This window comes from Tursiops truncatus, chromosome 9 (assembly GCF_011762595.2).
Source record: "Tursiops truncatus isolate mTurTru1 chromosome 9, mTurTru1.mat.Y, whole genome shotgun sequence".
Lineage (NCBI taxonomy): Eukaryota > Metazoa > Chordata > Mammalia > Artiodactyla > Delphinidae > Tursiops > Tursiops truncatus.
The window spans coordinates 8,737,570-8,765,042 of NC_047042.1; the positions used below are offsets into that span (position 1 = coordinate 8,737,570).

At 53.5% G+C, this 27,473-nt stretch overlaps 1 protein-coding gene across 2 annotated transcripts in view; it reads right to left on the reverse strand.

Annotated features, from left to right (window-relative positions):
- The window catches only part of ADCY1 (adenylate cyclase 1), a 116,358-nt gene that overhangs the window by 58,347 nt on the left and 30,538 nt on the right, over positions 1–27,473 (reverse strand). For both annotated transcript variants that reach the window (XM_033862808.2, XM_073809499.1), the window contains exons 3-4: positions 17,963–18,081; positions 14,406–14,517 (exon numbers count right to left, since the gene is read on the reverse strand). In XM_033862808.2, coding sequence (XP_033718699.1) covers positions 14,406–14,517; positions 17,963–18,081 — 231 coding nt within the window. The remainder of the gene's footprint in view (positions 1–14,405; positions 14,518–17,962; positions 18,082–27,473) is intronic.

Sequence of the window (27,473 nt, forward strand, 5' to 3'; positions counted from 1 at the left end):
CGCACTCAGCCTCTTCCCATGCGGGGGTCCACCTCCCCTGCCCTTCAGATCACCAGGCCAACCCCACAGGCCCTTCAAGGAGGGGAGGCCACCCCATGCCTGGGAGCCAGGTCCTCTCCCCAAGGAGGGGCCCCCTCTCCCAAGAGGGGCTAATACAGTCCCCGTCCTCGGATCACCATGTGATTGGCCCTACTGGAACATGCTAGACTCCTTCGCCAGCCCGGGAAGGCAGGCCACACGCATCTGAGTGCCCGTGGCTGAACCCAGAGTCAAGGTCCACAGGCCGTGTGAGCAGCTCTCCCCAGAGAACCACCAGCCGGGGCCTGAGCCCAGACCTCACCACCCATGGGGAACACCTTGGAGAGTCCTCCGACACTGCAGAAGGTCTACTCTCGCACTTACACAGAGGTGAGAATGCCAGTGCCCACCTCGCCCTCGTGTTGAGGACAGAGAGACACGCCAGACGCTTACTGCCACCTGTCCTGCACCAGTCCTTGGGGGTCAGCTATGATTATGACGGTGACTGTCAGTTTTATTTCAAGGACAGCATTAAAACAGCAGTTGTAAAACATTTTGTTTTCAACACCCCTTCAAACCCCCCCTAAATAACTGAGGACCTCACAAAAAGTTTTCATGTAAGCAGGTTACAGCTATGGCTATTACCACATGAGAAGCTACAACTGAGAGATTTTTTTTAATGTATTAAAGCATTTAAAGTAACAAGAGCAAATGCGTTATATATTAACATAAGTAACACTGTTTGAAAAATTATGACATTTCCCCAAACAGAAACAAATGAGAAGCAAGGCATCGTTCTCACTTTTGCAAGTCTCCAGTATCTGCCTTGACAGGAGACAGCTGGATGCTTTGTTCTACCATTCATGACATCATGTTTCCTGAGCTTGTGCACGTCTGTGAAGATCAGCCTCACGCAGCCTGTCGTGGATGAGACGGACCTCCCAGCCCCCGGGACGGACAGCCCCCCGGATGGTCCTGTAAAGCCCAGAGCTCTGCCGACCCTACTCTGAGCACACATTCTACAGCTTGTATTTAATTCTGCTCTTTGGTTTCTTACAAATGAGCCACCTCCTGCAGGTTTTCTCCAATGCTGTGAATTCACACAGTGCCCCGGGATGAGAATTCTCAGCCCTCACCACCTACGGGTTCACACACGGCCCGCACTTCTTCTGCAGGACGCTGTCCACTGGTGCAGAGGGTCGGGGAGGAACAAGGGCCAGCGACCCTGCTGCTCTCCTGAGAGATGGCCCAGGCCACTGAATGGCTGGGTGCCCAGCTCCCCCCAGCCCTGGGCCTCCCTCAATGTAGGGACAGTCGGTCAAAGGGGAAGAGAAGAGCAGTCACTTCCACCTGTCGGGTGGTCTCTGGGGAAACCCAGTGACCGGGTCTTCCCCATGCTAAGCCCCACAAGCTCCCCCTGTGGACAGGGAGCTGGCCTCAGGGAGGTCCAGGGTCCAGCCACTCATCCTTCAAGAGACCAGGGGTAGCCACTTAACCATTAGGACACCAGCCTCCTGGTCTGCAGAAGGGGTTTGTTTCCCAGCGTTCCACGGGCAGGCCGTGCCGGGGCTGACTTGTCCCGAGACAGAGTCTGGGAGCCCAGGGCCTGGTGCAGACGTCCACACCACAGAGCCCCTGGGAGGCAGCCGGCCAGGCTTCTCTAGGCTAGCAGGCAGCCCGGGCTCTCTTCTGGCACCTCTAGAGTGTCCGTCCTCACCTGTCCCCACCGTCACTGCCAGGACACACTATGCAGGCCAGCGAGGGGCAGCTCCCCCCATACATCCGTGCCCCGTCTTCATAGTCAGGCTGCCTTCACTAGACCCGAGCGCCCAGGATGAGATGAGGGTCCACTGCCAGGGGCCCGACCCTCCCCAGGCGCAGAGACCCTCAGTGGAAGGCTCATGATTCCCGACTCGTCCAGCCCCCTCCGAGCTGTCTGGATCTGGTGATCCAGACCCCTCCCTCTGAGAAGCCCGCACAAGCACCTACCCCACGTGGGCAGCATTCTTGCAGAAGATCTCTAAGGTCACCAAGCCCTGATTCTGGGGACCTCGAGGATGACAGGTATTCCCCACCCATCAGCATCTCCGTGGGACGCTGAGTGCGGGTGACTGCGGACATCCCTGCATCCCCCAGCTTGGCTCTGCAGAGTTCCCAGCCACCTCCAGGCCCCATAACCCCAGCCTTGTGACCCTGGGACTGGAAGGTGCTCGGTACAAGGTCACTGAGCGGGCAGGTGTGCGCGCGCGCGTGTGTGTGTGTGTGTGTGTGTGTGTGTGTGTGTGTGTGTGTGTGTGTGTGTGTGTGTGTGTGTGAATGGGCCATAAATCCTACGGGCAGGTCGTAAGTGGCAGTTGTGCCGTCAGATTTCAAGGGAAATCAGAGGCCGTGGGTGGGGCTGCCCCCCAAGGAGCCACCCTATGAGCCCGACCGTCGTATCTGACACAGAGACTCAAGAGTGGCCGCCACAGAAAAGGGAGTCTCTGTGGGGCTGGCCGACCCCTCAGGACAGGAGGTGCTGAAGGACCCTGTCGTTGTAAACTGTGATGAATGCAAGTGGTGTCCCTGGCGAGCCTCAGGAGTGACCCCTACGCCCGGCAGGGCTGCTCTCCAAGGCAGGACGGGGCATCTAGCAAGTGTCCAGGCCGCGGGCTCACAGGTAGATGAGGCCCACCGCATTCTGGGGAGAGCCAACGCACGCAGGGGCGTAACTACAGCCCGCCAGCGACACATGTGTCGCTGGCGACCATCCTGAGACAGTCCCTCCCGGGCTCAGAACAGACTGGGGAAGTGAAATGCTCACCCGTCCCCTTGTTTTTTAATCTCAACTCTCCTGACTTTTGTTAACAAGCTTAAGAGACCAAAATAACGATGTTTTCCATTGCTTTTGGTGTTTTAGATAACAACATCTTCCCTGTAAATACCGAAAGCCAGCGCCTGGAGTTCCCCCGCAGGGAGCGTTTGTGACACCTGAACAGCTGCTTCGCGGCCAAAGCAAAGAAAGAAAATGGAGGAGGAGGGCCAGCGGGGCTTGCTGGGAAGGGACAGGAGTGACAGGACATGATGGACAGAGCCCCCTCAGAGCAGCACAGGGGCTGCCGGGGGATCCAGGCAGGAGGGTCTCCTTTGCTTCCCAGGTATGGTCTGCAGGCCCGCTGGTCAACTCTGGACCTGGCTGGCCCTGCCTGAGAGGACGGCAGAGACTCCCACACTCAAGGGCTCTGTGACCCTGCCCGCCCAGCCCTGGACCCAGGAAGAAGCAGAGAATTCAGTGGGATCTCAGGAAGAGCCACTGCAGCTTCAGAACCGGAAGAGGCCCAAACCCCTCTGAGGCCGGCTCTGAAACAGCGGGGTCCAGAGAGGTCAGAGGCCATCATGTGCACCCCACACTGCAGCTGGCTTCTGGGAAGGCTGGGGAGCTCCCAAGACCTGGTGGCACCCCTGTGGGAGGGGAGGTGCAGAGAGAGAGCTTGAAATGACCCAGTGACTGCACCTGAGCCCCAGGTGGCTGCATGCAAAACCAAATGGCCAAGTGGTGTTAACCTTGCACGGCGCCGGGCCATCCGTGGGAAAACCAAATAAGAGATTTTAGAAAATGTTCCTTCTAGGAGGCTGTCTCAGCGTTTAACCTGCTGCGTCCGCACAAAGCTGAAAAGAAATGCACCAAGATATAAACCACGGCTATCGCTGGAAAGTAGGACACATAATCATTTCAACTTCCATTTCCATAGATCGTTCCTGCAGTTCCTTTTACTGAGTCCCACGTGCTCCACCCACTGCAACAAGGACCGCGGACACAAGCGAAGGGAAGAGACGAGGATCCTGTGCTCCAAGGGCTTCCTGCCCACGGGGAGGGACCACACAGGAGCAACAGAGCAGGAACCCAAGAACGCACAGACGTCTGTCCTACAGCAGAGACCAGCCGCATTAACTCAGGACCGGAAGTTTCTCCAGCCTCAGCCACGCCCAAGAGACATCAACGGGCCCCACTGAGGCACACTCTCCAATAATAAACAGTCACATGTACACCTCTGCTCCTGGTGTCCAAAAGGAACAGAGGAGGAGCAACCCAAAACAGGGCACAGATGCCTAACTGCACGGGGCGGGGGGCGATGGTGGGGTGGGTCAGCCCTCTCTCCGCGTATCTTGCCTCAGGGTCTGCATTGTGGGACAGAGCCGTGCAAATAGCTGATGTACTTAAAAAAGAAAAATTAAATTTAGAACAGCAGTGCCTAAAAATAAAACCAAAATGAAATAACTGGGAGCACGCTGGTAGCACAGTTCACAAGTGGTTTCACAAGTGGTTTCACAAGTGACAGGAAAACACGTATTTGACTGGATATCTAGTGGGATGTACTTCAAGGGCAAGGTAACGAGAGCAACCACTAAAGAAATGTTAGATTCTATTCAATGGTCTTATTGTGGGGAATAATATTGGTAATGCTATTTTGAATCAACTGTATATAAAAGGATGAAACAAAAAATTCTATTACTGTCATTAGGGTTTCCAGCATCAAAGGAAAAGGGACACAAATTTAAGAATCACAGGAGTGAAGTTAAGTGAATTGGAAATAACAATATGAACTGAGCATTCATTCATGAATTTTTCTTTTTCTAAAACATATCTTCCATGTCTGGCTCCTGTAAAGTCCCAGGACCGGAGACCACCCAGATTACAGGCTGGAAAAACCATTTCCCAATGAAAGAAACTAGGGCTTCCGGAAAACGCCGCATCGGTGAGGCAGGACCACGCTCAGAGGGGACGGGCTGAGTCAAGAGGAAGCAGGAGGCAACCGCACGGCTCACCCCTCCGGAGGGTTCTAGTCCTGAAACTTGATAAAGAAATGAAAAGAACCAAGCATGCACTGAGGATAACCCAAGAGCTGAGGACTAAATGTGCTTCGTTTTTAAGGAACCACAAGCTAATAAATGCAGAGGAAACAACAGGATCCGAAAACTACCACTGTGGCAACCAGAGTGAACACCGATGGGCCAAGTTCGCCAGGCAGCTGCTGTGACCCTCGGGTGCAATGTCATGGGAGATGGGTAACAACACGGGAACCTCAAACCCACACGCCCTGGAGGGAGGAGGCCAGCGGGGAGGGGTGCACTGGGGACAGCACTGCGCTCCAGGGAAGGGCTGTCAACACAAATGAGCGAGCCCAGGATCTAAGGCAGGTAGAGAAGGTCTGCTGGTTCAGGAGAAGCACAGGACACACCCAGCCTTGGGGCTGAGCCGCCACAAAAGGCAGGAGGCTTAACAAGGAAAAACCGAAACCAAGAAACGCTTGGCATATCCAGGAATACGGTGTGTGTATTCATCCAGGTTTTAGTTTTCTGTATCCTATGAAGGTCTGACGTCTCGGGGGCCTCGCTGGCAGGGAACGATGACCACTGCGCAGGGCTGGCTAATTCCCGGAGACAAACAACGGCTTGTTCCAATTACACTGGCGGATCAGAGGCCACATGTCCTCTGCGGGCTCTCACACTCCGGCCACTGTCCCCACCCTAATCACCAGGGCAGGGACCAGACCGCAGGGAACACCGACAGCCCAGAGCCCTTACTATCCACACTGTCCAGCCCTGCATCTGCTTGCCCCCTCTTCCCGTGGAAACGCCAATAAAGCCCCGCCCTGCTCTCCCAGCCCCCTCTGCCAATCTGGGCGCCCGGTGGTCCCCTGTGACCTTGGATGGCCTGGTGTGTCCCCTCCTCTCGGGGACCATGAGTGATAGAGCATCCTTCTATGGCCTTAGCCTCTGTGTCATCACCCAAGGGTGCAGTCCAGACACACGTCCACCTCATGTGAATCCTGACTGGAACAAACCAGCTCTGAAGAAAAGACACGTCTGAGACGAGCAGGGTGACCAAGCCCAGAGCCAGACTCAGAACTCTGTGACTGCAGTCAGTGCAATTGGGTGCGACAGGGGCCTTGAGGTGGTGCTGGCCGTAACGTGCTCAGTGGAAGAGCTACTCACCAAGGATGCAAGCGTGCTGTGCGGTGCTGGGCAGGACCTGGCGGGGAGAGTGCAGACCAAACAAGACTGGCCAGACGTTAGTTACTGTCGAGGATGGGTTGTGGGTGCCGGGGGAGAGGGCGTGACGTTATTGTCTCTACCTTTGTGCTTGTGCGAATTTTCTAAAACCTTCAAGGGCAGGGTTTACATCTGGCTTACTCATGCTGCACCCCTATCACCTAGGACAATGCTGGCACACAGGAGGGACCGGGGAGCTGCTTTCTGAAGCCAAGTATGAACACGTGCCTCCCTGGTGATACGTGGAGGAGACACGTCCTCCTCCTGTGCACGGCACTCAAGGGGCCCGTTCAGGCCACCCTGCCTCTCCCTCTACCGCGGCTCCCCACTCAGGCCTCAAGTGAACCTTGCTCTCCACACCACCCTCCTCCCTCTGCCTAGAGCACATCTCCCCACACAGGGACCTGGGCCACCGCACCTGCTGAATAAAGGTTTCCTCCCAGCAGACAGGGTGTTGAGTTTCTACAGGTGGCCTGATACGAATGACAGACTCCTTCAAATTCCAAACATCTACTGGCTTTTCAAGAAACAATATCCAGGGCTTCCCTGGTGGCGCAGTGGTTGGGAGTCCGCCTGCCGATGCAGGGGACGCGGGTTTGTGCCCCGGTCTGGGAAGATCCCACATGCTGCGGAGCGGCTGGGCCCGAGAGCCATGGCCGCTGAGCCTGCGCGTCCGGAGCCTGTTGCTCCGCAACGGGGGAGGCCACAACAGTGAGAGGCCCGCATACCGAAAAAAAAAAAAAAAGAAAGAAAAGAAGAAAAAATATTTATTCCCTGCTAATCAAGGGATAATTAAAGAAATCCAGGTTCATCATCAAGGATGCAGAAAGTTCAGAAAATTAAAAATCACAACTCAGCAATAACCACAGTTATTCTGGGATATTTCATTCCAGCCTTTTCTCTCTGGCACTCACATAAGTGTGTGCACACACAGTGTGAAAATTGGGATTCTACTCTCTATGTTATTTGATCACTTAAAATCGTTCCTTTGGGGCAGTTTTCCAAGCTGAGCTCTGGTGACAGCTCCACCGCCACCCCCTCCAGGCTGTGCTCACGATGTCTGTTTACATCCTGACCACACGCTAGCAAACATCTCATTCAGCAAATCCTGGTTTTGCAAAATTGGCTCCAGGTCTCCCCACCCGAGCTGTAAGCACCCCGGCTGTAAGTTCCCTGACTCCGTCTTTGTGCTCCAGCACCCCTTGCCCGACAGCAGGTGCACAGGTGGCTTTGCTAAAGGAACACCGTCCAGCAGAGTCACAACTGACCCACGAGCACGTGTCAGGCCTGAACGCGGCCAACGCTGCGCAGCTACGGGACCAGGGTGTCAGAGCAGGAAGGCCTGACCCTCTGAAATGATCCCGAGGACAGTCTCCCGAGGAGGAGGGATGAGGGGGGACAGGAAGGATGGACCTGACCACACACCCAAGTAGCTCGGAATTGGGTAGGGAGCTCTGCCCTTGGACCAGCTTCCATGGGTCCCTTTCAGAAACATCCAGAAAAACACAAATAACTGAAAAATAATGTCCTCACTGACACAGGTCATCAGAGTCATCTTTCAGGAATTGCACCCCCTACCCTCTTGTCCAGGAGCCCCTCGGTGTCGGGTCCTCACGGGCCAGAAAGGCTCACGAAGCGTCCGAGTTCAGGGACAGTGCAGACTGGCGAAGCCCAAGGGCGGGCATCCCCAGGGAGAGCCCCTTAGCAGACTCTGAGCATCCCCAGGGATGCTCGGACCAGAGAGGGGACGCCTCCCGCACTTGTCCGCGCTCGCTATCCACCCATGACGCGTGTGGGTCAGCCTCCTGGCCCCGGGCACCACCAGCACTGTCCTAAATCCAATGCACCCCCATCCTGTGCCAGGCAACCGCCACCTCGGGACTGAGAACTGACAACAGTGCAATGAGCTCTCTCTGGAAACAGTCCCTGAAGGATTCCCGGGGTCATGACCAGAGCTAAGGACTGTGTTCTCATCTGCCTGTCACCCCTGAGGAGGGGGCCACAACCAGCCCAGATGGCCTTGCGGATAAGAGGACAACAGGGACTCAGGCTCGTCTCCGTAGTGGGCACACCAAGGACCCTCCGTGCTGGCCCACACCTCCCGAACCAGCCAGATGAACGTCTGCTTCACCCGGCCAGTTCATCTTCCCGCAGAGAAAACTGATCCAGAGAAGGGCCCCGTCCCCAACAGGTGGCGGTGGAGCAGGGCTGAGCCTGGGACAGGGGCTTCTCCATAAACCCAAAGGGTGCAGCCAGTTGTCAAATACACACGGAGATCAGAGCAAACACAAATCTAAAATGGATCCAATAAATGGGGGAAAGGTCAAAAACATAGTGCACATCTGTGGTCATCAGCCGTGGATGAGGGTAAATAAAACGTCAGCTCCTGTGGAGACTAAGACAAACACGCTCTGTGTTTGTTTAACTGCCCGGCAGATACCTTTGTAAAGGACTATGGGTTTGGATCCCTGGGGTCACCACACCCTCCTCACTGGGCCCTTGGACACAAAACAAGCACATGTGAGAAAAACATGTCCAGGTGCTCATCAAAACAGGACACCAGCAGATTAGAACGAAAATATGTTTAAAACCCACAACATCCATGCACAAAAGGACAGAGAAAAAAAGCAATAAATTAGAAGGGAATGAGGCCATTTTAATTTTGAGCTTCCTCACAGTCACCTCAATGAGAAGGAAGAAAGATCCGAGATGAAACCATGATGTCTGAGCTGGAAGCTGCACTGGATGGTACGTGGCAGGTTAGACGCTGAAGGTGCAAAGATTAGTGAACCTGAAGGCGCAGCAGTAGAGACTGTCCAAAATTAAACAGAAAGAAAAAGAACCCCCAAAATAAAACGAGATCATCATCCTGACGTGGGTGAAACTGGCGTTCCTGAAGGAAGAGGAGGACGGGCATAGAAAAGTATTTGCAAAACGGTGACTGAGGGTTTTTCCCCAAATATTATGAAAACTACAGATGCGAGAAGCTCAATAAACTGCAAGCACAAGACACCTGAAGAAAACCACAGCTAGGCACGTCAAAATCAAACTGCTGAAAACCAGCAACAAAGAGAAAATCTTAAAAGCAGGCAGAGAAAAAAGACATTTCATACAGAGGAGCAAAGAGTTGACAGAAGACTTCTTGTTGAAAACAATACGAACGATGACAAGAAGAGCAGCATCTTTAAAGTTCTGGGGGAAAGACCTTTGCACCTAGAATTCTATACCCAGCAAAAAAGAAATTCAAAAAAATAAAGGCCAAATAAAGAGTTCTTTCAGAAATATAAAAGCTGAAAGGATTTGTCACCCGCAGGCCCACACTGCAAGAAACACTAGAGGAGGGCTTGCTTCCCTGGGGGCACGGTGGTTAAGAATCCACCTGCCAATGCAGGGCACATGGGTTTGAGCCCTGGTCCGGGAAGATTACACATGCTGCAGAGCAACTAAGCCCGTGCACCACTACTACTGAGCCTGTGCTCTAGAGCCCATGAGCCACAGCTACTGAGCCTGTGTGCTGCAACTACTGAGTCCAGTGCCTAGAGCCTGTGCTCCACAACAAGAGAAGCCACCGCAGTGAGAAGCCCGCGCAGCACAACAAAGAGTAGCCCCCGCTCGCCGCAACTAGAGAAAGCCCGCGCGCAGCAATGAAGACCCAATGCAGCCAAAAATAAATAAATTTTAAAAAATAAATGTATAAAAAAAAGAGAAAAAGAAACATTAGAGGAAATTAAACAGAAAAAAAAGATAAAACGTGGAAATATGCCACACGTAGACCACACAAATGAGTGAAGCCCATATTCTGGGCCATAAATTTAAGAGGATTCAAATTTTAAAAGTATGCTCTCCAACCACAATCAAATTAAATTTGAAGTCAAAAACAGAAAGATCTTTGCAAACTCCCTCAAAAAACAAACGTCTTAATAATCCATGGGTCTAAGAAAAATTAAAGGGAAAATGATAAAGTATTTTGAACTGAACACAAATAGAAACACAACATATCAGAAATTTGCTCAAGCAGTACTTCAGAGGAAGTTCACAGCATTAAACACTCATATCAGAAGAGGAAAAAAGATCTAAAACACAATGGTCTCTGCTGCTACCTTAAGAAACTACAAAAAGAAGAGCAAATGAAAACCAAAATAAGCAGAAGAAACAAAATAATGAAAAAAAAATAAAGGAAATTAATAAAATTGAAATAGAGATATATGAAACCAAAAGCAAATTCTTTTTAAAAAAATCAATAAGACTGATAAATCTGCAGCCAGAATGATGAGACAAAAAGAAGACACAAATCACCAAACTCAAGAATGGGACAGGTGCCATTACCACACATTCTACAAATACTAAACGGATAACAAGGAAATAGCGCGAACAACTTTATTCTAATAATTTTGACAACTTAGGTTAAATGGGAAGACTCCCTGAAAGATTATAAAACACCACGCTCATTCAAGAAAAAAATAAATAACCCCACGAGCCCTACTGAAAGTAATTGAATTTATAGTTAAAAATTTCCACAAAGAAAACTCCATGCACCAGTAAATTCTCCACACATTTAAGAGAGAAATCATACCGATGCTACACAAACTCTTCCAGAAAATTGAACTGGAGGAAATACTCCCCAACTCTTCTATGAAATCAGCATTACCTTGATACCACATAAAAACAACATAAGAAAAGAAAGCCACAGACTAATATCCTTCAGGAGCACAGATGGAAAAAAAATCTAAACAAAAACTTAACACACATGTACACACACGTACACCTACATATTCACATACGTATTAACTCGTGTACACACATGCGCACACACACATGTACAGAGTTGCATGCATGTTCATGCACACTCACGTATATACAATGCACTCACATGTACACACACACTCACATACATTTATATACACATGCTCATTCACATGCGTACACATACACACACCTAACATATCTCTTACTCCAGTCAACCCACCATGAGGCTCCAGTGTGTGCAGCACCTGTTCTCTGGAGGGTGTGCACTTCCCTTGATAAAAGTATCTAATCCAACATCTCAGACACTAGTAAGTGTCCTGGTGAAAGAGCCTAGTAGTGAATAAAAGAGAAAATCTCTTACGTACCAACAAACTGGACAACCTAGAAGAAATGGATAAATTCCTAGAAATATACAAGCTACCAAGATTCAATCACGAAAAAATATAAAATCTGAACATCAGTAATCAAAAACTCCCAATACAGGAAAGCCCTGGACCAGACGATTTCACTGGTGAATTCTACCAAACGTTCAAAGAAGAATTAATACCAATCCTTCTCAAACTCTAAAAAAAAACAGAAGAGGAAGGAGCACCTCCAAATTCATTTTACAAGGCCAGTATTATCCTGCAAGGATGGCACAAAAGAAGAAAATTATCCAATATCCCTGATGAACATAGATGCAAAAATCCTCAACAAAATTTCAGCAAATCGAATTTAACAATACATTAAAAGGATCACACAGCACGATCAAGTGGGATTTATTCCAGGGATGGTTCAACACACACGAATCAATGTGATACAAACACATTAACAAAATAAAGAATAAAAATCATATAGCAATCTCGATAGATGCAAAAAAGGTATTTGATAAAATTCGACATCCTTTCATGATAAAAAGTCTAACAAAGTGGGTATAGACGGAACCTACCTCAACATAATAAAGGCCATGTATGACAAGCCCACAGCTAACATCATACTCACTGGTGGAAAGCTGAAAGCTTTTCCTCTAAGATCAGGAACAAGACAAGGATGCCCACTCTCACCACTTTTATTCAACATAGTGTTGAAGTCCTAACCAGAACAGTTAGACAAGAAAAAGAAATAAAAGGCATCCAAATCGGAAAAGAAGTAAAACTGTCTCTATTTGCAAATGTCATAATATTATATACAGAAAACGCTAAAGACTGTATCAAAAAACTGTTAGAACTAATAAACGATTTCGGTGAAGTTGCAGGATACAAAATCAATATACAGAAATCTGTCACATTTCTATATACTAATAACGAACTAGTAGAAAGTAAAATTAAGAAAATAATCCCATTTACAACTGCATCAAAAAGAATGACATACCTAGGGATAAATTTAACACCAAAAAAAGGCAAATTGTATCAGTCTGAGGAAACACATGGAACACTGAGACATTCTGAGGGAACGTGTGATGCCCCAGAAGGCCCAGTGGACACCCTGCCATGTGCACCCTGGGTGCAGTGCCGATAGAAAGGGGCAATGGATGTCACAGCTGGGACATGGGCCCGAGAGGTGCCCCCAGGGCCAGGGTGAGGGCACAGGCCTGGAACTCAAGGTGACACTCACACCTGCAGCTGATTTAAAACAGAAGAAACTGGCAAAGCGACAGATGGAGTTTGTATTCTAGGAAGGAAGAGGACAGGACAGGGAGCCCCCAGATCACACATTTCATCCTGGGTGTTCCCAGGGCACCATCTCCACCCATGCTCTCCCACCCAGGGAGGCCCATCTCTCCAACCCCTGGACGGGGTAGGCCCTGCGTCTGTTCCAGTAGAACACAGCACAGGTGGGGCCGGCCATCGGACTGCCCACCTCTGGGAACGCCACACCCACAAAAGAAGCAAGTGATCACTGGGCTGCATAAAAACTAAAATCTCTGCCTTTATACAACACTGTCAGCAAATGAACAAACAGGCCAAAGTGGGGAAGAAAATATTTGCAAATCAGGTATCTGACACGGGACCAGCGGAAAATCCGTAAAGACTTCCTGGGCCCTCCTGGGTGGCTGGGAAGCAGGTTATGTCCTGAGAGGCCTGGAGCGGGGGGTCTCCCAAGGACAGCAGAGGGGTAGGCGGCACTGCTCACCACGAATCACTGACCAAACTTGGCCCTGATCCTTCGGGGACCATGATGCTGACCTCAAGCTGCTGGGAAGACAGAATCGGACGAGGAGGCAAAGAGCACAGGCCCTCCCGTCAGCAGCAGATGCTCAGAAAAGAGGCCCTCGTGGGCCGAGTGGGACCCTGGTCCAGAAGCTTCCTGGTGAGGGGGGAGGAAGCAGAAGGCCTGAGAAAGCTCCCAAGCAGCACTGTGAGAGCCCCCGGCCGTCAGTCACCCCCTGCATCGGACAAAACACACATCCTGACCCAAAGGCAAAAGGTGCTGGAGGCCTGGGCACAGGCCACGCTCACGCCCTCCCCGCCTCTTCTATGCAGCCCTGTCCGCGGGAGGACGCCCGGGAGGCCTTCTCCCAGGAAGGCGAGGCGGCACGTGTTTGCACAGACCTCAGCCTCGCTCCCGGGAGCAAGTCCAGTGGCCGCGCAGACAAAGGCTGCCAGGGCCTCGAGGACAGGCAGCTCCATGCCCAGCAAAACGACATCACAGGCAGTGTGACCGCTGCTCGCTCTTCCTGCAAGGCAAGAGCAAAGGCCGGGGCCTGGTGTTCTGTGTCCTGCCCAGAGGCCGGTCCGAGTCTGCGGCCCACACGGTACCCACCACCCAGCGTCCCTCAGGACTCCTGGCCACTGCATAAGCCAGGCCCAGCCAGGGGTCCTCTCTTCACCCTGTTCACTGAGGGGACGTTCACTCTTCCTTCCAAGAGCTTTAACTGTCACCTCCTCTGAGAAGGAGTCTGACCTCGACAGAATCTGCTGGCCGACCCCTCCCTCCCTCCCTCCCTCCGTCTCATAACCACCCACTCAGGGGCCTCTGTTTCCACCTCGAGCAAGGCTGAAGGAGAAGGTGCACTTGTCCATGTCCTTGTGTCTCCCCCATGTCCTGGCAGGACAGGGCAGGTGGGTGTCGGGGTCCCAGGCCTGCATATGCTGCAAGTGAGGCCGTTAGCCTCGGCTTGACCTCTGCCGGCCTTAGATGTGACCTGTTCCAGGAAGACTTCAAAACCCTGGCGCTCAGCCCGCAGCGAGCAAGGGGGCCGGGCATCCTGAGACGTCACCAGCTGACCCCCAGCAGGCAAGTTTCAAGCGCAGGCAGCGGGCCCGGAAAAGGGCAGCACAGGCCTGCTCCGAAGAGCCCCCCCACCAAGGCCAGCCCAAGCGACACGTGCCACAGGACAGAAGGTGGAGGGCGGCCTGCGCACAAGACCACGCAGCTCAGCCGGTGCCTCGTGCTGCCGGGGCCCCTCACTGGAGGCGCTGCCTGTGCTGGTGCAGCGCCGTCCTGTCTGCAAAGGTAGCGCTCAGGTCCCAGGGAAGGAACCAGCGAGCAGTGAGGCTGGAACAACGGGCGAACACCGCGTCCCAACCAGCCTAGGTCACATCTCCAACATGGGGATCCACCTGGCACATCGTCACCCCAGGAGCAACTCAAGTGAACCTCCGGACAAAGGGAGAGGCTGCGCTTACCGTGGCCAGCTCGTCAAACTTGCCGAAGAGCTCATTGAGGAGTTTCACCAGCTCCTGGGCCGTGCACTGCGATGCCAAGCCCGTGAAGCCCACGATGTCTGCAAAGAGGATGCTGCAAGACAAAGGGGTGCCCGTTGCCCTCCTCTGCCGACAGACGGACAGGCTCCTGCCACTCAGACGGACGTTACCTTCGCACGTCACCTGAAACTAGAGCCCCCTGCTGATCCCTCAAGCAGCGGAAAAGGAAGGCTCTGCTGTTCTCGTGTCACAGGTGAGGAGGCTGAGGCTGGGAGAAGCCGGGGGACTCTTTGGTCATAGAGGGAGGAAATGCTGGAGCCACTCAGAGCTCCTCCCAGGACACAGGGGAGCAGCAGTGACCACCGCATGCTGTCTATATACTCGGCGTCCCCCAGACACAGGGGAGTAGCTCAACGCCCACTAGGCCTGTCCCTTTTCCCAGGGTGGCCCTGTGACGGGGCCGTGGCTGGTGGCAGGTGAGCAGAAGTGACATGCTCTTATGGAATGAGCAGCCCTCCTCCACACCTCCTACAGGTGATGCAGGCGACTGAGGCCCAGGCCCCGTCAGAGCCTCACGGGAGTCCTGTGCTACGCGCAGGGTCACCCCTCAGTCGGCTATGGGGGGGGGCAACCCCTCTTATATGTGGGGCGTCCGTTTACTACAGTACCTGGGTCAGTCTAAACAAGTCAATGCCCACCCATAGCACACAGCTGGCATCCTGGATGCTAGAAAGACTTTCAAAGGCTTAAGTAATGAGGACCAAAGCAGGACAGAGAGCTTGTAGGACAACGGAGAACCTCCCCGAGCCGTACGTTTGGGAGAGGCTGGGGTTCCTGACGAGTCCTCCAAGCACCCTGACCCTCCCACATGTGAGGGACGAGGGAGATGGGATCAGGGGCCTATCTCAGGACGAGGTGTTCCACGGAACCCACTTGGGAGAGGCCATGGGGCCTGATCACGGAGCTGCCGGACCAGGGCCAGGTGCCACTTCTGGACCTCTCGCCCCAGCGGAAAGAGAGCCCCTCGCTCTTGAAGACACTGCATGGCCAACTTATGTCACCTACAGCCAAAAGCACCCTCAGCTGTGAGACTTGGGAAATCACACACGTGGTACACTGGAGGGGTTTGCGAGACTTAAACGTGCATCTCCAGTTTAAATGAAGAAAGCGATGTGGAATTAAAGTGGTTTGTTCTTTTTACACAATTGTGTTCATGTCTTAAAATTCCTGATGCCAGATCTTAACTCAGTTCTGCATTTTCAATAACACCTCATGCCAGAGAGTAGCGACCCCCCTCACAGGCAGGGACCAGGAGCCCACATCTCAGAGAAGCTTCTCCCTGACGAGGCCCTCGCCCCACCTCAACCACGCCCTGCCCCAGCTTGGAAAGACGCTGTGTTCACCCCATGACGAGCCGAACGCCCAGTTATAATCCTCTATCTGCAGGGCAGCTTTCCCCACTGAGACTGTGAGGGACTGAAGGATGCAGGCCCAGCTTATACACCCACAGCACCGAGCACAGAGCAAGGGGGATGCACACGTGTGTTATGAATGAATGAATGAGTAAAACCTGGGTGTCTAGGGTAGAGAAGTGTCACTGATACTGAGAAGCTAAGAAAAGGGATTGCAAGAGTGGGCGGAGGTAGACAACACCGATTTTTTTCCCCTCTGTCTTGGTATAAAATTCAGGCTTATTTACATCTCTGAGGAGCCACTGTGTTTTCTTCCTTCTCTATAACTAGCCATGCATTCACAGGCCTTCCTCTATCCACTGGCTTCTCAGTCTCTGCCCGTTCACTTCGTTCCTCAAAAACCGACTGAGCATTGCTCACCCCCATGCTAGGAAAGCCCCCAGGGCTTGCCCTGCCTGTCCTCCTCCACTACCTGTGGGAAACGTCACCCCCGAAGCACCCAACGTCCCCCACGCACGCAGGCAAACATGCGTGGAGGATCTCTTACACCCCAGGTCCCTGTCCTCAGGAGCTCAGCATCCGGGGAAGACAGCTCACAGGTGGGAGGGACAGAGCACAGGGAAGCAATGATATGGGAAGCCTGGGATTCTGCGGGAAGGCACAACACCCACTTCGCGGATGCAGCCAGGCTGGAGCTGTCCTCCCCAGGGACTATCCAGACACACAAGGAAGGAATGAGGGAGGGAGGGAGGTGAGAAGGAAGAAGAAAGAAGAGGGGATTGATTCAGAAGCGCAAATAGCACGTGGAAACTAAGATGAGTGAGAACCATATAATGACTTATCAAAAGCTGAGCGAGGGCTTCCCTGGTGGCGCAGGGGTTGAGAGTCCACCTGCCGATGCAGGGGACGTGGGCTCGTGCCCCGGTCTGGGAAGATCCCACGTGCCGCGGAGCGGCTGGGCCCGTGAGCCATGGCCGCTGAGCCTGCGCGTCCGGAGCCTGTGCTCCGCAACGGGAGAGGCCACAACAGTGAGAGGCCCGCGTACCGCAAAAAAAAAAAGCTGAGAGAGGCAGACTGCTTGGAACTTGAGTACAAGCAGTAAGCAGTGGAGCACAAGTCTCCAGGATGAGAGGGGTCCTTCAAACCGCCATCTCCTGCCTGAGTGACACTTATGTAAAGTATCGATATGATTCCCAGACAAGCAACACTGTTATCTATTCCAGGTACTTCAAAAGGGAATGCATGACTTAATACAATTAATTGCTTTTTAACAGAATCTTTAACAACAAACAAGCAAACCTCAGAGTGTCCAGGGAAAGCTGATTCACTCCAAGGGCTCAGTTTCCTCACCTATAAAATGGGAATAACAATCCCTAGCTCCTGGGGCTGCCATGAGATGAACAGAGTGAGAAGACCGCCTACCCCAGAGCCCGGCACCAACTAGAACAATGCTCAGTTATTAACCTGATGCAGGCAAATTCCCAGCCCAATGGCCACTGCCCAAACCTGGCTTAGGAACAGAGCTCCCACCCTTTCTAGCCAACACAGGAAATAGAAGGTGGAGAAATGAGAAAATGGGAAAGGGCAGCTGTGAAATGCATCACCCGAGAAGCCAACACACCCCCCTTGTGGGAGCTGCTTCCCTGCTGGGCAAGTGCTCCCCGGGGCTCCTAACTCACACCTGCTCCCTCCTTCCCTTAAACTAGTGCCCTCTGCCCACCTCCTCCATCCCCCCAACCTCCATCACCCCCACCTCCATCCCCCCACCCCCATACCCCCCACCTCCATACCCCCCGCCTCCATCCCCCCCACCTCCATACCCCCACCTCCATACCCCCACCTCCATACCCCCACCTCCATACCCCATCTCCATCCCCCCACCTCCATACCCCCCACCTCCATACCCCCCCACCGCCATCACCCCCACCTCCATCCCCTCCCACCTCCATAGCCCCCCACCTCCATACCCCCACCTCCATTCCCCCCACCTCCATCCCCCCCACCTCCATTCCCCCCACCTCCATACGCCCCACCTCCATACCCCCCGCCTCCATCCCCCCCCACCTCCATCCCCTCCCACCTGTGCTCCCTAGGCCCGTCGCAGGGCCAGGCCAGTGCCAGCCCTACCTCACGTTGTCATGCCGCTGGATGTAGATCTTGTGGAAAATCCTCTCGGGGGGCTTCAGGAAGTCCTCCTTCATCTCCATGGCGACGTTCCGGGGCAGGAGACTCATGAGCAGCCGCTCCTGGACAGGAGAGACGGGCCCACGTGACACGGCAGCTCCCCCGACGATTCCTGGACACGCCCAGCCCAGTGACCTTGGTGCCGGGAAGCTGCCCTCCATGAGGGGCCTCGGACCCTCCTCACACGTGACCGGCACGTGGTCCAGTCCCACGGACCCTCCCAGCCCCAGGTGGGTCGCGAGCAGGCCCGGGCTGTCACCGCACAGGTAACCCGCGCCCAGAGCACTGCACGGGCACCAGCATCGCCTCCAGAACTCCCGGCCCGCCTGGAGCCCCAGCTTCAGTGAGCAGCGGGTCACAGGGAGGGAGCGTCGCTGCCGCCGAGCAGACCTGTCCAACGCAGCCCCAGCAGGGACCTCGAGGTGGGCTACGAAAGCACCTGTGCCCCAGCAGACAGGGGCCCGTGTTCACACACAGTGAGTGGCTTTGGACGCACTGTGGCACTTCCTCCCGGTCTTGTCTTCTGATTTCCCCCGATCTGTGGGAGACAAACATTTCCTCCCCCCACCGTCCCCACCAGAGGATGGAGCAAACGTCTGGGCTTATCCACAGGAGCCGTGCCGCCCTGGGGACGCTGTCGCCCTTCCGGGACCTCGGTTTCCTCCTCTTGCCTCCACTCCTCCTCCTCTTGGTGGATCCGCCCCTGGCCTCAGACCCACTGGCCACACTGTATCTGAGAAACCGTGTTCTAGACACTTGGACTGAGGCCCCACTCCTCCCTCGATCCCTTTCACAGCCCCTCCCTCCCACTCTGCTTCAGAAAGAAAACAAAAGATCGGAATTTAGATCCTGCTTGGAATCAGGTAGGACATCTTACAAGGGTGAACATGGGGCAGGGAGGGGGCACAGGAAGCCCCTCCCTCCCTCCAGCAGCCCCCAGGCTGGGCCCACAGCCCCTCGGCCTCGGCCTGTCCGGTCAATGGAGGAGGCTCCGACGGGGCCACGTGGGTGCCTGGCATGGCCCACCCGGAGCAGGGTCTGGGTGCAGCCACCAGGCCCTGAGACCCTCCTAGACCGCACGTCCACCCTGCAGTGTGAGGCCACATCCCTGACCGGGGGCAGACGCTCCTCTGCGTGACACCCTCTGAAGGACAACCAGAGCAGCAGTAGGGCAACAGTCACAGACCCTAAAAGCCCCGCCCGCCTCCCGGCCTGGGGTGCGGGTGTCAGGGCTTCTCCGCCTTGGCTCCAGGTGACACATTTATTTTAAGATGGGAGAATGTTTCTGATGCACTGGAAGAGTCTCCCCAGGCGACGCATCCCCACATACACTTCTGAGGAGGGAGGCCAGGCCCAGGCCCGCCAGACGCCAGGTGGAGCGGAGCGTGTTTGCCCAGGCAAGCCAGGCTGTGGCCGGGGCCCTGGGTCCTGAGCGAGGCCCGTGTCTATGCTGGGGGCCCCACCCACTGTGGTCCCCACGCGGCTCCAGGCTGGACAGACCTCCACACTCAGGAGGGACATCGCAAGAGCGCAGCTGTCCATGGCCACCCGGGGAGAGGACCCTCTGAGACAGAAGTGCTGGTCCGAGCGTGTGTTCGGGGACAGCCTCAGGGACGGAAAGCCCCACTGCCCAGGGCACGGGAGCTGGTGTGTGACCTGAGCCTGCATGGGAGGACGTCGGCCATTCCTTAGCAGAGGGGCCTCTGGGGACAAGCCCGAGCGCGGCCCATGGAGAGGAGCCTCTGCAGGTGGCCGGCTGTCCTGAGGTGGAGGGAACTCGGCAGGGGGCTCACTCGGGCCACCATCAAAGGACCACCTGGAAGCTTCCAGAGACTGTCACCACCCTGAGATGCAAGGTGGGAAAACAAAAGCAGCTGGACGACAGGGCAGGCCGCCCAGGAAGGGCCCTGGGAACACACAGGGCAGCTGTGCCCTCTCCCGCAGCCCCAGTGTTGTGGGCGTCTACAACCCTGGGCCCCTGCACCCCAGAGCCCCGCACAGAGGTGTTGGGGAAAAGACGAGTCCCAGGGCCTGCAAGACAGCTGCCTGGCCTCACATCCTGGCTCTGCCTCTCGGAGCGGTTAGTCACAATCCCATCCCGTCTGTCAGGGTGAAAATCACACCAACTTCCTCAGCAGGGTGTTCTGAGAAGGGGACGAACGTCTCAGGCCCTGGCTGACCCTCAGGGGTCCCTACTTGGTACCACGCCTCCCAGCACCTCCGGTGACAGCTCTTCACGGCTTCGCTCTCTTGTCTCCTGCATCTTTAAAATCTGTCACCTGCACCTGGAAAACCAGTCAGATGCTGACCAAGCCAAATCAAACAAGCGAAACTGTGCTTCCCCGGTGCCCGTCTCACTCCTTCCTGCACCGTCGGGGATCTGCACATGCCCCGTCTCACAGTCTCGGAACCGACCGCTCTCCCTGAGCGAGCCACGGCCTCCCCCCGGGGGCCCCTGCGGAAGGGAGCCCACCCCACTCTTGGTCTCTCCATCACCTCGGCTGCCCGGCACCATCTGGAGTTAGAACAGGGAAACCGAGGCAGCCACCAGGAGGGAAGGAAGGACTGAAAAGGCAGAGGGACACTGACCGGCCCCAGACTCAAGAGGTGATGAAGAGGCAGGTGCCAATCCCAGAGGACAGAGGAGAGGGCTGCTGGTGGCCCAGGCGTGCACACCCAGCGCAGCGAGGGGCGCCGGACAGATGGCTGCGGCAGACTCAGTGCTGTCCCCAGATCCCTTCTCCACCACCAGCACCACGATCCAGCCCCTTATTCTCACTGGGGGACTTGGAGACCTGGAGTGAAGACTACATTGCCCAGCTTCCTGTGCAGCTAGATGTGGCCAAGGAGATAGGAGTTGAAGGGTCCTGTGGAAGCTTCTGGAATATTCCCTAAGGATAGCTTGTTCTTCTTCCCTCTTCTCTGCTGCTGCTGGGGATACAGTCGTGATGGCTGGATCTATACCGACCATCGTTGTTCAGGAGGATGAAGGCCACACACCAGCGATGGCAGAGACCGTTTAACTGGATGGAGACTGGGGTGTGAGGGCTACACGGATCAGATCTGCCACGTCAGCCATAAAGTGCCTTCCCTGGAATACGTATGTAAGAGACAAGGGTTATCTCACTTGGGTAAGCCACTGTCGTATGAAGTTCCTAACTGCAGGTTATATTTCTGACCAAGGGCCCAGCATGAACTCCATCCACAAGATTAGTGATGCTGCCTAAAGCCAACACACATTAATAATCAAGACTAGAGAGAAGTCCACAGCCTCTCCCACGGGGAGCGAAGCAGCCACCTGAAAAGGTCAAGCACCCATCCCCGATTAAAAACAAAAAAAATCCAGCGAACAACCTAAGACAAAGCAGCGCTCTGACATCCTAAAGATAAGACCTGAAATCCAATTCCAAACACAGCCCTAAAGCCTCAGGCAGCAATGAGACCTTCCTTCCATTAGGAGCAGACAGCTACGCTAATGAGTTCTAACCAGTGGAATAAGATACAAAGCCAGAAATCAAAGGGACAGATTTATGAACATGGATCATATCAAACATCCCAGCGTCCTATGAAGGCTATAGAAAAACCTCAGTGTTTTTCTTGATTATCAAAATGGGACTTAAACGTATTATCCTTAATACATTTAAACAACAATTGTGAGGGCTCTGCTTCCGGAAAGATGGAGGTGTACTTTTCCCTGCTCCCCCCACTAAGTACACCAAAAGTCCGGGACGTTACACATAAAACAGTCATCCAAGGCTGTGAAAGGCAGAGAGGAGGTGGCAGGAACCTCAGGACCAGGGATGGCATGGAGATAAGTCCTTGGACTTTCTTTTTGCCTCACATAACCCAGACTGAGTGCTGGACATGTGGGTGGCCCAGAGATGCCGACAGGCACGGCAGTAAGTTCCGACAAAAGTCGGCTCTCTCTAATCAAAGGATCAGGATAGGGGCAGCCTTGTGAGAAAACTGCTGTAGAAGAATGGTCCCACTCCAGGCACACCTCCAAAAATATCTGCAAACCTCCATCCTCCCCAGGCTGTGAGGAAGCACCAACCCCAGGCTGGGGTGTCAGAGAGGCCATGCAGGGACCCCTGCCTTTGGCCTCCCCCATCTGGTAACACGCGGCACACCTCTCACACTGTTCCACATAGTCAGTGAAGACCAAAGGCTTTCCTGCTCCTTCCAAGTCACAAGCCAGAACTCTCTCCTGCACAGCAGTAAGGAGGTATCCCCACCCCCATGAACCCCAACAGAGGCCCAGTGTGGAGCCTGGACTTACAGCCCCACTAGGAAGTACTGGGGTGGTGGTCCCCACTTTCAAAGAAGACACAGAGTCTCATAGGTAACACCCCAACTGTCCAGGTTCCAATCAGAAATCACTCATCATACAAAGAACCAGAACAATCTCAACGAATGAAGATAGTCAACAGACACCGACACCAAACGACAGAATGATCAGAATAACTACCAAGATTTGAAAGCAGTCATCCTAAGAATGATTCAACGAACAACTACAAACATGTCTGAAAAAGCGAAAAAACAGAAACTCTCAGCAAAGAAATAGAAGACACAAAAAAAGAATCGAATGGAAATTTTAGAACTGGAAAAAAATCTGAAATAAAAAGCTCGACAGATGGCAACAACAACAGAATGGGGAGGACAGGGGAAAGCTCAGTGACCTTGAAGACGAAACAGTAGAAATTAACCAAACTGAAAAACAGACTAGAAAAATAATAGAAGAAACAACCCAGACGTCCATCAACGGATGAATGGATAAACAGCGTGGTCCGTCCACACAGTGGAATATTACTCAGCTATAACAGGGATGAAGCACTGACCCGTGCTACAACACGGATGCACCCTGAGAACAGTACACACAGTGAAAGAAGCCGGACGCAAAAGGCCACATACTGTGTGATTCCATTTATTGCTACATGAAATGTCCTGAGCAGGCAAACCCACAGAGACAGAACATAGATTAGTGGCGTCTAGGTCTGGGAAGAGCGGATGGGGGGTGACCACCAATGGGTACAGGTTTCTTTTGGGGGCAATGAAAATATTCAAAAATTAGATTATTGTGATGGTTACACACTCAAAATATCAAAAAAAAAACATTTAGTTGTTTTGAACTTTACATTGAACTTGATAGTACTGATACATAAACTATAGATCAATAGGCTTTTTTAAATTAAAAATAAATAGCAACTATAGTGGTTTCAAAAGATGCTGTGAATGAGTCAGACCTCTTTAAAAATCCATCCTGTATCACTGAAAAGGAAATGTGCTTCCTCTTGATAAATTTCCTCACAATGGGAAATCAAAATTGTCCCATTTACCTTGTTAGGATGACAACTGAATATGTGCTTTGTAAACAGCTGTAGGTAATTTTAGAATTATGACTTAATAATGGTATTTGAGGAATATCAGGGCCTTTGGAGCAGTGGCCTGTGCAGTCAGGTCAAGGACGCGATCTCAGGGGTAGGACCTTGCAAGCCCAGGCTCCCTGGCTGGGCTACGGGGAACGGCAGGAAAGGAGGCCCCCAAGGAGCTAAGGGGTGACCTTCAGAGGCCTCTCACCCCCTTCCCTAGGATCACCAGCTCTGACAGGCTCAGACCTAAGGGTTAGACCCCGGTGGGGAGCTATGATCACCTAAGGCTCCCAGGTGGTCCCTGCCCCCCAGTGGAGCAGCCCTTCCAGCTCTACCCCAACTCTCACCAAGCTGTAGGAAGACAGAGCTGCAGCTTACCAACCTGCCAGCCCTGACTGGAAAGTAATACCTGTGCGCCCCACCCCCATTAGCTTTATGAATGCCACCCACTGCTCCCCATCTCCCAGCCCCTACCTGGCAAACTCCTACACATCCTTCAAAGCCCCAACCAAATACTCTTCCAGTGCACGTCCCACCCTCCCTACACACAGCATGCCCCTTGGACACGCCCATCCTCCAGCTGGGCCTCCCCACAGGGGCCAACTGCTGCTGCTCTCTGTCTCCCATCCAGTTACACCACATCTTGCTGAGACCAGGTTCCCTCCATCCCAGGGTCTCCAGAGCCATGGGCCAAGCATTCAGATGTGCAGAGTCATGAATGACTACCCCCACAGGGATTCCAGCTGGGCCTCTCCCAACCCACTCGGGCACCAAGAGGCAAAGGGCCTCAGGGCTGACACCACTCATGAACGCAAGCCTGGGGACACAGGGGCTGCTCCCCTGCGTGTCAGTCTGAGCCGCATAACTGAGATTCTGGAATCCTAGCTCCATCCTCCAGAGTCATGAGCAAGGTTATCCTGCGCTCAGAGGAGTTTCTGTCCTATGGGTGATCAGCTTGGAAAGGTGTTTTCCTTCGACATTTGTAGGACTCAGCTGTCAAACCACTGGGACCTGGTGATGACTTTTTGGCAAACTTTTCATTACTGAGTCCATCGTTTTAATGATCATAGGATGTTTCAGGCTTTCTTTTTCTTCTAGAATCAGTTTTAGTAACTAACACCATTCTGGGAATTTGTCCATTTTGTCTAAGTTTTCAAATATTCTGGCAAAAAAAAAAAACCTCTTAGTGTTTCCCTCTCATCTATTTTTAACCTGGCTTTATCCCTAGGGCATGTGCTTTCCCATCCCGGATCATCTCGTACCTGCTCTTTCTTCTTGGTCAGTCTCTCTAAAGTTTTTCTGTGTCAAAGAACCAATTTTTGATGCTTTTGTCTGAAACTGAAAGAGTCCTGTTAAAAGACCCCTCACAGCCCTTTGGAATACTTTAATCCAGATATCAATCAACCCAAAACATCTGTGTGAGCCTTTTTTTGTGGCTGAAGAGACACGAGGATGTAAAGGGAGAAAACGGGCCACAGCTGGTTTGGGGGGGATTCTGGGCTTTGGCCCCTGCTCTCCTCACTCTGCCACCAACGGCTTTGTCACTTGTGTTATTGGCCTTCCCACATCATTTAAATTCTCCGAGCCAGCCCCAGTTCTCGGATTTACAAAACGGAACAAAGTTTTTACATGCTTAACTGCAATACAGGGGCCTGAAATTACTTTTAAAGATCTAAGAACCCAGAGGAGAGAACACCTTCCGATCAAACACATTCCTCTCTTCTGCCACAACCCCGCGGGACAGGACAGAGTCGGACAGCCCTGCGTAGGGGCCACTGTCTGTTTTGATTCGGTGGGAGGAGGGGTCACTGACAACTCAGGTAGCTTTTTCAAAATATAGCAGAGAACCTTCTAGAAGTAGAGTGCATCCAATGAAGCAGACAGGCCCCCTGCCCATCCTCTCCAGCCCCTCTGGTTCTGCGGGTTGCCCTGAGGAGGACAGAACGCTTCTAATATTCCCACTTGTGAAAACATTGGAGGAGGCCTTGCTGTTGGAGACTGGTCTGGGGAGACCATGCCTGTCCGTGTCTGCAGGGAGCAGGGCAGGAGATAAAGAAACACTCAGATTTTGTAGCCAAAGCAGTTGGGCTTTCTTTTAAAATAGCAACTTCAGGGCTATTAATTCTAAACCCTATGGGAGGGGAGGAGATGCTCCCGATTTCTGGCACAATCATCACTGTCTTCTCAGTGTTGCTGCAAAAATCAGTGATTACAGGCACGAATGCCCACGGGTCCTTCCCGGCTGCAGGCGGGTGAGAGGTAAGAGCTCACAGTGGCATCCGTACCTAAGACAGTCAGAGACTCTTCCCAAGGTTTGAGGTGAAGCGCACCCTAAAATCTACGTAACTGAATCACTTTGCTGTACACCTGAAACTAACCCAGTATTGTAAACCAACTATACTTCAAGAAAAAAAAGAAGCAACCGATCAACCTGGGCGAGAACAGTGTTGGCATCAGATTTGTACAGAGCACGGAAGGACCTGCGAATCCCGTCTAAGTTACTGCCCGGGATTCTGCAGTGGGAGCCATGCTTCTCAACAGTTTCCGTCTGCTGATTCCTGTCCCGGAAAAAAAGGGTCCAGCAGCTGGGCCAGGCGAGGGTTCTGAGGTTGCGTGTCTGCATTTCACAGCAGGTCCCTCACTCGCCCCTCCCGCAAACCCTGGCCGGCCAGTGGTGGCCACACAAACGCAGGCCTGTCCTGCAGGTGCATCCCAGAGAGAGGACGTCTAGGGGGGCTCTGGAGAAACTCCTGCTTCGGGCCATGAAGCACAATCTTCTCCTGCCTGCAGAAGCCTCCTCGGCATACCTGGGTGGACACTCATCTGGGGAGAGAGGAAAGAACAACCTGCCCGGCTTCTAGGGCAAGTCCTGCCTCCGCACTGAGCCCCCCCCCAACCTGCGTCTGACCAGCTCTCTGTCCTGCTCAGACACATCAGGGGCCCCGCCACGCGGTCCGGTGCGCCACCTTCCACCGAGGGCAAAGCCCTGCCTCCCTCTCACCTTCTCCCATCTCCTTCCAGCTGAGGCCACAACAAACTACACGCCGCCCCTTGACCACCAAGCACGTGCCCCGCCCCGTCTCACCGCTCATGCGCCTCCCTGACTCGGCCTTGCTCAAGGACCCCATTCCCAGCCCCTGCAGCCCAAACCCGGCATCTCCCTGCCTCCCCCCAGAAGCCTGTGGGGCACAGCTGCCGCCACACAGTGGTCCTTCTGGAGCTGGACGCCCCACCCCACCCCCTCCCAGAACTGGACCACGTCCGCAGCATCCTCTCCCAGAACCCCCTTCCAGAACCAGGGTGTATCCACCAATACCCCCTCACATCACCTAGGGTGCCGCCTTACTGGGTCAGGGCCTGGAGAAGACTCTGGAAGCGGCTATGGAACTGGATTGCTCTGTTACTTGAGTTGAAGCATGAAAACACAGACAAGCCCATATGGTCAGGGCGTCCCTCACCTGCAACTCAGGGGGCTGCGGTTTTCACACTGACACAGAGGTGTGAGTTGGGCAGAGCTGCCTGGCCATGTGCAGGCTCCCCTGGCCTGGCCAGGCCGTCCCCTGGCAGGCTTTGATGTACCAAGTGCCTACTGGTGCTTGAGAGCCCTGAAGAGGTGGCTGAGCCCCACTTGAGCCCAAGTGCTTGCCTTCTGCCCCCCAAAGAGACAGGGCTCCCTGAGCTAAAAACAGGCGTCCCAGCCAGAGGCAGGGAGTAACCTGAGTGCCAGGGACAAGGCCTCCCAGGGAGAGAGTTGTCCGGTGATACGACCCGTGGGTTCCAATCAAAAAAATATAGCAAGTCAGGATACTGCCTCGCCCCCTCTCAGGACAGGCCAAGGCAACTCACGGGGGTGACCCATCCGCACTTCTGCATTTCGTGTGCTCAGCTTTCCAGCAACAGAGGAAGCCACAGAGGAAAATGACTGATACGGTGGAATATGCGAAAGATTGAGGTTTTACACAAAGAAAAGCACAGCTAGAGGAACAGACTTGAGGAACACCAGCCTTTCCCTAGCGAGCGGCTCGTTCAAACCCACAGGAAAGTCAGAGCATGAATGGGCAGAGGATCAGAACACGCGCTCCACA